The 11,202-nt window shown below is 42.1% G+C and overlaps 1 protein-coding gene across 1 annotated transcript; it reads left to right on the forward strand.

Moving 5' to 3' along the window:
• Positions 1 to 1,992: 1,992 nt before the first annotated feature.
• drd1b (dopamine receptor D1b) lies at positions 1,993 to 3,384 on the forward strand (the record flags this gene model as incomplete). The annotated part of the gene is made up of 1 exon (XM_079214100.1): positions 1,993 to 3,384. One exon carries the CDS (start codon positions 1,993 to 1,995, stop codon positions 3,382 to 3,384), a length of 1,392 nt encoding a protein of 463 aa, XP_079070226.1.
• Between the last annotated feature and the right edge of the window lie 7,818 nt (positions 3,385 to 11,202).

The raw sequence follows: 11,202 nt of genomic DNA on the forward strand, positions 1-11,202 counted from the left end.
TGTATCCAGTAGATGGCCTCATTGTGCCTCTGTGTGCATGCCTCCTGGCTACAAGTTCATCTCAGGACATCAAGACACCTTCATTTTTAGCCCTTCTGTTCTTTTTGGGACTTTACAGCAGTGATATTATCCCAGCTTTTTTCTTCTTTTTTTGTCAGTGGAGGTCACGTGTGAAATACAGTGCAAGCAGATGCAATCAATGCTGTTACTATACAACTCGTAACAGTGAGTTTGTGTTGTAGCCTATTTATGAGTGAGAAATATCAAATATGACACCAACCCGGTAAAAAAAGTAAGCGAATGTTTTCCCTCTGTAATTGTCCCGTAATAATCCTTATTTGTCCTAAATATATGTAGGTCGAACAGGTTTTTCTCATGATGTGGCTTAACTCTTCAGCAAACGAAATTAGTGCTCTATGGTGTGAATTTGGGTGGCTTTACCCTTCACAGCCTCCCTGGATATATGGAGCCGTTGTGGCAAAGACCGTGGCGCACAGCAGCAGGCTGCAGTTGAGCGGCGAGAGAGGAGCGCGCATGAAAACGGGTCTTGGAGAGACCGAGTCATTCCCATCACTCTCCGCCGGCCAGTCAGACTGCAGACACATCACAGGGCAACTGAATTTCTCCAAACAGAGGATGTACCTATAAAGAGACTCATGTGGACTGATAAAACACCTGAGGACCGGCGCAACAGGGGAGCGTGACTGACTTCCCACGGAGGAGTGCGCACAGAGAGCTCCGTCTCCTTCACGTGGTTCCAGGATACAAGTTGGATGTAAACCTAAGAGATGTGGATTTTGGCGGGACTGAATTATTTGTGTTGATCTGTTCAATTAACAGAGTTTCTTTTTGGATTCAATTATTTTCACGTGGGTCCTCGAGCTGACCACATCCACAGAGCGGAGCGCACGCTGTCTAAAGATTTAGAACATACGATAAATACACTGCGACTCTGTTGTTAAGACGTCAAACCAGGGATTTCATGGCCAGAGATACTTAAGGTGGGTGGCCCAAATAACTCCTGAATGTTTTTGAAAGCTGAGCGGCCGTTTTGCTGTGTCCACACAAATGGGCACGCGAACTGAAGCCAAAGGGGGAAAAACGACCTCGCATCTGGATTACAGCGACATGTCAGCACAAAAAGAGCGGTGAGATTGATGTGCTTTCCTACATGTGATGAATTAGATATTTAATTTGTATCTCATTGATCTCAAAATGGACTGTTCAGACTTTTGAATGCAGTGTTTTTAGCCACATTTTTTGGCTCGTTTTTGGAAATGCTGTGCCATGTGAGCTGCATTGAATAAATAAATAATAATAATAATTTTAAAAAAAAACACGACGCCTAGTAGCTGTGGTGGATCAGCTTCTATACAGGCACCAATATAATCACATGGACACGCCTAGAAGATCATTAAACAAATCAAATAAACGCAGCGCGAAAACCATCGATACAAGTTATTGATGAGGTGGTATATAAGGCTAATGATTGGCCAAGCCTCTGTTTACTCAACAGCTCACCAACAATATGGTGTGGAACTTTGAGGCATCCAGAGAGAGGAGAAAAACGAACAAGGACTTTACTTTTAATTTAATTTAATTTTTACTGCTGCTTTATACTATTTCATGACGACTGTGCTCGGAAAAATAATAACTGCAAACAACAGCTGGAATATCCCTCCTCCTCTTCCATCTAGAATGTCTGCTGCAGCAGGAATTTATGAACCAGGTATTTTTGGGGGTCAAGATATATTTTTGAAATATTTTTAGCAGTTCTCCTGCAAAGATGGTGGTTGTGACAAGGAGCTTATGGATGACCCAGTCTGTGGGAGAGCTGGTGCCGAGACAATTGACCTCTCCACCAGCTACGCTGTCCGTCTAAAACTCCTCCGGAGAGGCATAGCTGCTGCAGGCTGGGGATGTGATGGGGTGACTGTTGACACCCCCCTCACCCACCCCCTATCTCACTTTATTAGAAGCGTAATATAAACAATGGATCAGAATTTCTCAACGGTTCGAGATGGAAAGCAGCTGCTGCCAGAGCGGGACTCGTCTAAACGTGTGCTGACGGGATGCTTCCTCTTCCTCCTCATCTTCACCACGCTGCTAGGCAACACGCTTGTGTGCGTAGCCGTCACCAAGTTCCGACACCTGAGGTCGAAGGTCACTAACTTCTTCGTTATCTCGCTGGCCATCTCCGACCTCCTGGTAGCTATCCTGGTAATGCCGTGGAAGGCGGCGACTGAGATCGTGGGCTTCTGGCCGTTTGGCGCGTTCTGCAACGTCTGGGTGGCGTTTGACATCATGTGCTCCACTGCCTCCATCTTGAACCTGTGTGTGATTAGTGTAGACCGTTACTGGGCCATCTCGAGCCCATTCCGGTATGAACGCAAGATGACCCCTAAAGTGGCATGTCTGATGATCAGTGTGGCGTGGACCCTGTCACTCCTCATCTCTTTCATTCCTGTTCAGCTAAACTGGCACAAAGCTCAGACCACCAGCTACGCAGAGCTGAATGGAACTTACACCGGCGATCTGCCCCCCGACAACTGCGACTCCAGCCTTAACAGGACCTACGCCATCTCCTCCTCCCTCATCAGCTTTTACATTCCCGTGGCTATCATGATCGTCACCTACACCCGGATCTACCGCATCGCCCAGAAACAGATACGGAGAATATCTGCCCTGGAGCGGGCAGCAGAGAGTGCCAAAAACCGCCACAGCAGCATGGGGAATAGTTCGAGCATTGAGAGCGAGAGCTCATTCAAAATGTCTTTCAAGCGAGAAACCAAAGTCTTAAAGACGCTCTCAGTCATCATGGGAGTGTTTGTGTGCTGCTGGTTGCCCTTCTTCATCCTTAACTGTATGGTTCCGTTCTGCGAGCCGAACTTGCCAGACGGGACCACGGACTTCTTCTGCATCAGCTCCACCACCTTCGATGTGTTTGTGTGGTTTGGCTGGGCAAACTCCTCGCTAAATCCTATCATCTATGCCTTCAACGCCGACTTCCGCAAGGCCTTCTCCATCCTCCTGGGCTGTCACCGGCTCTGCCCTGGTAACAATGTCATCGAGATCGTCAGCATTAACAACAACATGGGCGCCCCCACCTCAAACCCCAACTGTCAGTATCAGCCCAAGAGTCACATCCCGAAGGAGGGCAACCATTCAGCCAACTATGTGATCCCCCACAGCATCCTGTGTCAGGAGGAGGAGTTACAGAAGAAGGATGGATGCGGATTGGAAATCGAGGTGGGAATGGTAAACAACGCCCTGGAGAAACTCTCCCCAGCCATCTCTGGGAATTTAGACAGCGACACTGAGGTCACACTGGAAAAGATCAATCCCATAACACAGAACGGACAGCATAAAACCGTGCCATGTTGAGAGAAGGCAAAAATTGATCGGAGTACACTGAAGCATGGATGTACACACAAAGGGAAGAAAATCTCACACAGGAGGAGAGCAAAAGTAACAAAAGAGACAATTATCTTTAAGAATGCGCCTGACAGGGAAACACTGAGTGGGATATATAGGACCTTAAGACTGTCAACACAAATCTACATGGAAAAACCTACAGAATGTTTTAAAGTAAAGGCACTTTATCCTGGATATAACTATCTGCAAAATACTCTCAGCATTTATTGATGAAATTGACACATTTGATGATAAATGTTGATAATGTGAATATTAAAGCAGAACACTAGCTTTTTGCACATGTATACATTTTTTTCTTACATTTACAAAGATGTATACATCTGCATGTGTATACTGTACAGTACTGACACAATCCTGGAAGGACTTAAATACAGTATATGCAGTGGAGGAAGATGTAATAACTATTAGCAAAATGTCTTGTCGGTAGGTGCTTTGTATGTGTTTTATGGAAGAGAGAGCAATGTGGGTAAATTGATTTCCGGTACAGAATACTTAGTTGTCTGTTGCAGTTATTTCTCTTCAGTACATTTCTAATGACATTTTTAATGCTAAATCAAAACACCTCAGACACCAAAGTGACAGTATTCTGATTCAATATAAAACAGGCAGGGGGGCAGATGATGGAGTTCAGAACCGTATGCTAAGTCATATATTTATGAATATTTAATTTTTACACCTCGCAGTATCTTCAAAGAAGTAAAAGTCACTCCTATTGTCTACTTTCCTTTCCTTTCCTTGTATCATTTTCTGACCATCCTGAGTCCTCCTGGGACAGATTAAACGTTTCCTACATTTCTTCTCCTTACTCCCGGTTTTCATTAGCTTTGTCTCCCCTTTCTGTCGCTCTTCAGCAAACCCTCTCTAAGGCCCTACAGTCTCCTCTCCGTTTTCCTGCTCCCCTTTCCTCAGTCAGCAAAGTCCCTTCCTCCCTCACGCTGCCCTTATTTTTTTAGCGTTGTCAAACTCTTCTCTCTTCCCTCATCCCCACTGTTTGCTCAGTCAGCACGGTCCTTTACACCTGCACCATACCTTCCTGTAATGTTTTTTCTTTGTCTGTCTGTCTCCTCTTTACCGTCTCCTCTGGCAGCCCTCCATTTCATTACTCTGCCCACTTAAAGTGGTACTTATTATTATAATTTTTTGCAAATGCTGTCAGTCCATAATTCAAAAAGAATGTAAATCTGTAAACTAAAACTCCCACACTCGGACAGAGGAGGCAGCAGCAGAGTTTAGTTTACTTAGCTGTAATGCAAGTGACACGTTGTGACCTTTTGCCAACTTGCAGGTATCTGATTTTGTAAATCGCTCACGCTGGGAGCCGTGCTGTGCTGTAGTGGCGATTTAGAGCAATGCAGTGTGACAGCCGCTGTGTTCACAGGGGTGGCGTCCACGACGAACCACTATGGTGAGGATTACCTTCACGATATCAAACAGATTTTTATTGCCACTCCTCTCCCAGACATTTGCTTATGCACTGATTGCACTGATGTTTTACACTGAGATAATAATTCATAATATGGAGTTTTACATGCAAGGGTGCAGTTAGTGAGACAATGTAACATTTGCTTAACATTGGCCAATGTAGCCAGTGTGTTAATGGATACATCCTAAAACATAGTGTTGCAGTAGCAGTTAGAGTCATCAGCGACTCTGTAATGTCCATTATACAGTTAATCTATAGCTATTAGCCACCTTAAGTTACTGTTCTTTCCAGACCAAATAAGGCTGAAGCAGAAAAACCTCTCAGTGTGTCAAATAGAGCAATGCTCTATGTTATTTTCTAAGAGGAAAATTGTGCTATTTCTTTTTTTAAAAGTAACATAATTTAAAGTTTGAGTTCTATGTATTTTTGCCCAATCAAAAACAAACATAAGAACAAATAACATAAGAATATGAATTCAGAGAGTGTGGAAAAAGGCCCGTGTCCTATTCATTATCTCTACCTAACATCATTTATAATGTCAAAGATATACAGTATGTAATTTACTGTTCTTTTTTATCCTTTGAATTACATTACATTGCATTTTCAGAGTTTAAGCAAAGGCAACGTCTACACATAATTATCAGAAATGATGAGCTCTCTAATGAAGCCAGTACAGTTTTTTTTGTGTCCAATGTTGCTGAGGAAAAATAATGCTCAACCGCATGCTTTCTGACATTGTATGTCGAGCGTCCACCGTGTGCTCAGTGTGTCCATGAAGGCGTGAAACTGTTGCACATCAGAGAAAAGAAGAGCTGATCCAATAGAAAGCAATTGGTCTTGAATGAATCATTTGATTTTCCTGCTCTGGAAAATCCAATGCTATCTAGATGGCAAAATAGGGAGGGGAAAGCTTTTAGCTCAATATGTGACTTGGCTTGTGACACAAAAGCAACTCATTGTCCTCTCTGCTGTTCTGTCCTCTCTGCTGCTAGCTGCTGGTCCATCACTTTAAAAGAGACATTTATGAACCGGAATTTGGATTAGCGATCTTTTATTATGAATTCATAAAATCAGTAATCAAATTCTATTTCAAGTGACACACATACTAAAACGCTCCCCTCTACTCCTATGCCTTTTAGAAACTCTCAACCATATCAGCTCAGTGACTCTCCCTTTTCTCTCTTCATCAGTTCTTCTTGATTTACTCCCTAATTATTTCCCAACACAAGCCAGCTCAAACATGCGAGAAAACATGAACTGCACATAATCTGTCAGGCCTGGACATGGAGGGGAACTGCCTTGGGGAAGATTTGGTTTCCCCCCTCCACCTCCACCCCACCATCCCTTTTCTCCATCTCTTTTTCTTTTCTCTTGGCTGCCTCTGTCGACTTGATGAGTGTTCCCGATGTTAACACAGATTGAATTTCTTATTAAACAGACATGGCCTACTGTTTCCCTTCTGTGGTTTGAGGTAAATCGCTGAATCAAAGTCCCACCTGGCTGTTTTATTACATTATTATTATTATTATTGCTGTTGCCAAAATTCATATTTTTGGCTGAATGTGACTGTACTGTAGCTTATGCTGTGATTTAACCAGTGTTTTATAAGCTGAAATATGTGGGGTGGGGGGTCTTCTTAGTGACATAGAGATTAATCTGCCATTTGTTGTGACATCATTGGCATTTACAGGTTTACCAGATGTTTTTTGTATATGCTGTATGTACACATTTATAGAAACATACCTCCAGCTGTGAGTTGAAATGATCTCTGCTGTGTTTCGGCTCCATGTGAACCCCTCTCCCTTCCCCCTCCCTCACCTTGTCAACTCAGTGAGTCATCTTTCCAGATGCCACTGCTTTGATTTTGGAGAAGGGCGATGTCAGGCAACAGTCCCACAAGCGATATGTTTTGTTTGATCCAGAGCTATTCCTCCAGGCTGTCCTACATGTTGCTTTGGGGAGCTGTGGTGACAGTACACAGTCTCGCAATCAGTGTACTTACATGACATATGACAACTTAAGCAAATCTGACAGTGCAGAATCCATCTTCTCCGTAGGATGGTAGAACAGGGGACGCGGCAGACGTAGAGCCGAACAACACTCCCAGGCCTTTTGTGGGTGTGGTAATGATGTTTCAGCTCACTTAAACTGTCTGGATAGTGACGGAGTCCCTACCTCGACATTGATTCAGTGACAAAGCTTCATGTACAAAATTAAATTGCAGTATTTAGGGTTGGGGAGTGCAGGGATAGAGTATTGTACAATGATGTTCAAAATGTAGTCGTGATGAACACAAGTGCTTTTTTATCTTCAAGAAATCCTTAATGTGTGTAGCAAACTTACATGCTGTATGTTTTCTCCAGTGTGGGATTATAATTTACAGTAAGATGCAGCAGTCACTGACTATTTATATATTTATTTATTTACATATTTCTGGTGTTCATTCATGAACGTGATGTCAAAGATTATAACCGTCCGAATAATTACAGTATTTAGTTTACAGTTTGTACAAAAAAATTGTGCCCTTCTTGTAAAATAAACATGTATGTATTTTTTTTTTTAAATCTGTGCCTACTGAGTTGTGTTTATTTGTGGCGGGTGTGTGAAAGCGAGTGGCGTTGTATCTTTGACAGTGAGTGGCTATTGGAAGATCATGTCGCTGCGGAGGATCGATGGAGATTGATTTTGAACGGTGACGCATATTTTTTTCCAGCTCCCTGAGCGTGGTGTCCTCGCTGTGTCCCTGCCTTCGCCCCGCATTTACATAACCTGACAACCACTTGACAGTTGACACGTCCTCTTGCTCTGCTCTCTCACCCGCCTCATTGGTTAACTTAAATGTTGGTTCAAACACATACAGGCTCAAATGCACACACAGTAACATTTTAAAAGATGAAATCCACAACAATAAAGGAATACATGTACACATTTTTATCAGATTACATCTCTGTAACACGTGCATTTGTTAGAGTGATTCTCAAACTGAATAGGTCTGGTGCACCTGATGTAGAATGCCTAAAACAATTTACCTTATTTTACTAATCAGTCTCAACATTAAGAGTCTGAATTTGATTCAGCTTACAGCTATGAGTATCCCCCATTTTTATTTAGCATTTGTGAAGCCTGCCATGATCAATAATCTCTTTTCAGATCACTTGGTTGGAACTTGTTTCATCAGCATTTCACCTAAAGGCAAAAACTAAATAAAAATCCAAATCAGTGGGACTACTGAGAAGTACTTGACAAAATCCATGACCTCAATGTTAAAGTGTCAGATCGTAGAGTTACACTTGAAAGCATTGCTTTGCATATCCATGGTGACTTAAGCAATGTAATAATCAACATTTGAGTCTGGTGCTTAATCTCATTTAACACATCTTTGTATTTGCTCTGTATGCATTTAGTGAGGTTCAATATATCATAATTGGGAAGTATGCCTCAAGAATAGTCTCACTTTCAATTTTTGTTATGATTATTATTACTTTGGCAGTCCACGGTGCAGTGGAATGCAGTCAAGTGAAAAATGACACAAGCAAATCTGCAGCTTCCCGTTGGCTGACTGCTCTGTAGCTGCCAGTGCAGCTTTAACTAGCATCTGTTTGATTTTGTCTCTCAAACATACATTTGTTGGAGTAATTTCAAAATGAAATTGGATCTAGGAAGAATAGCTTGTTCAACTCCGGATTGAAATCAGTAGTTGTAAGTTTACTGAAGAGAAGAAAACACTTTTAACTCATACTGTTTGTATTATAATACATATAGAAACATACAAGATGTCCATCTGTAAAGGCACATGTAATAAGTGTGTAATGTAAAAATGTACAGATGCTTTGAACAGATATTTTCTCACTCCCGCATAACACTCCCGCAAGTTCATCCAGTGCTCTTAATTTGAAATCACACCTAATTTAGAGCACGCTATCAATGGCAGTGATGCACACAGGTTGCAGTCATGGCAGTTGGAAGTGCATTTCACATTAATCGTATTTGATTCAGTATGTTTGCATAAGGGAAATGGCACGGTGATTTACTCAAGTTCTCAAGTTGTCAAACCTCCTGCAAAACCAAAAAACTGCAGCATTGGTGATGTTTGTTCAAATAATTCATGATTGATTCAGATTTGTTGCAGTTCAGCTCAATGATTTCTTCTTTGTATATCGATCCTCATTTGTTTTTTCAAGTGTAAGCTCTTACAGTGACTTGTTTAAAATTGAGCTCTTGTTCAAATACACCAAATGAGCATATCAGGTTGTTGTTTGAGTAGCTACACATACCGTTGCTGAAATTGTAGTTTAAGAAAAGACAGAGAAAGTTAACAACCCTGACGTATTCTCAGACAGTACAAGGATTCAAACAACTTATTTATAGCAGTGCAATTTTACAGTGAAGTGTCACTTGATATTTAAATAATAGGCTCATTACCTTGCTGCGGTTTTTCCACTGGGCTTAAACACAGACCTGTCGGGGGCAATCATTTAGCTTTCCAACACCAAAATAAATCTTCCTCTGAAAACAAGAAGCTTACAGGGTTGCAAGGCATGCTTTCCATAAGCTTTAATTGGCTTTATTTCGTCCAACAAATGGTTGCACTCATTTAAATTGATTGAACATGGAGAAACATGGTCGACTATCATGTGAGCTTCCTATTAGAAAGGGAGATAAATCATGGTCTAATCGGTTTCCTATTGAAATGTGCTTAAGCCCAGTGAGAGGCAGCAGCAGACTGGTGCCTTTATGATATGTAAAGCTATTCATAAATGATAGGAAACCACACATTTAACCTGGATTCACAGAACAATAACGTAGACAACTATAAAATGCTGGCACAGTCCTGTGTATTGATATTTAACCTATCCTGGTCCAGCCTGAGAGAGGGAGAGGCAGGAGTGGGGTCACAGTGGAAATACAGTCAAGGTTAATGACAGACTGCAGGCAGCAAAATGCAACATGGCTTTGTCCCTGTGTGGGTGAGAGAGAGAGAGAAACAGAGAGAGAGAGAGAGAGAGAGAGAGAGAGAGAGAGAGAGAGAGAGAGAGAGAGAGAGAGAGAGAGAGAGAGAGAGAGAGCGTGTAATGAGCTTATGTAACTACAACAGCACTCATTTGGCTCCTTTGCTCATTCCCAATTTAACAGCAGGAAGCTTCCTTTCCAAAACTCAGAGCAGTCCACATTTGCTGATAAATTTGATACAGATGGACCAAATGATTAGAGTCTGAGATAATATTTTTGGGAGAATTGGGGGAATTATTTTCCTGATGGACAATCTAGCCCAGCATGTTTAGAGAGCCCAGCAAGTGGGAAAGCCAAAGTGGCAATTTACACCCGGATGTGTGTAGCATGGCAGAGAAAAGGACTCAGGTGTCCGTGTTGAGTTTGAACCTTTCATCCACCACAACCCACTCACTAGGCATGGACCTACTTTGTTTCTCTTTACACTACTATTGCTGTTACTATTAGTACTGACACCAAATCTTCCTGCCAGAAAGGGCCAACAATTGCAAAATGAAGTGCCTCTAACGAATTCAGGTTATTTTGTTAATGGGAGCTGAAATTACAGGCTGACACGTCAGTTGGGAAAGAGCACCAACAGTGTTAGCAGCAGGCTAACAGCTAAATGAAGTCATTCCTAAATGTCCTTTTCCCTTAAACTCTCTCTTTCTCATTTATTTCTTTAGACAAATCCCCTGCCATTTCTCATTGCTATTTTCTGGACTTTAACTCAAAACTTGCTGCAGCATGCTGAGGAAATTAAACAATGAAGGTTATCAGGTCATGGAAAATCAATAGGCCATTTGGGTTTAATACAGTTTGATTTGGGACTTTGATATGTGGGTTTTGGCTGCTAAAGACATAATGAATAATCCATGTATGTAAATCCTTCTGTCATTTAATGTGGTGGAGCAATGGTACCACATGGTATCACAAATGGTCCACAGAACTGATCTCAAATCCTCTCCAGCATCTTATAATAATGCCATATTTACTTCAAAGAGTTCTCTGACAGTGAGATGCTTTTCCTCTGCGAACACCCGAGACGAGACCTCCGTGGTGTTGAACTGGTGCTCTTGATTATGCTTATGATCCATGATATTTGTAACTTCCTTGTACAACCTGTTACCAGGGGACCTGGTGTTGACTTTATTCATCTAATTGAATCTTTTCATTTGATGTCGACAAGCATTCATCTAAATCCTTGTCCTTGAGCAGTGTCTTTAACCCTGTCTCTGCCAGCAAATTCTCAGAGGCCTTTTTGACAGCTACTTACGGCATTACTCAGTGCCTCTGCTCAACACTGAGGGGCTGGGCCTTTTATCACTCCACTTGACTCCTCTGCTCCCTTGAGG

Source organism: Taurulus bubalis (genome assembly GCF_910589615.1).
Source record: "Taurulus bubalis genome assembly, chromosome: 2".
In the NCBI taxonomy this organism is placed as follows: Eukaryota; Metazoa; Chordata; class Actinopteri; order Perciformes; family Cottidae; genus Taurulus; species Taurulus bubalis.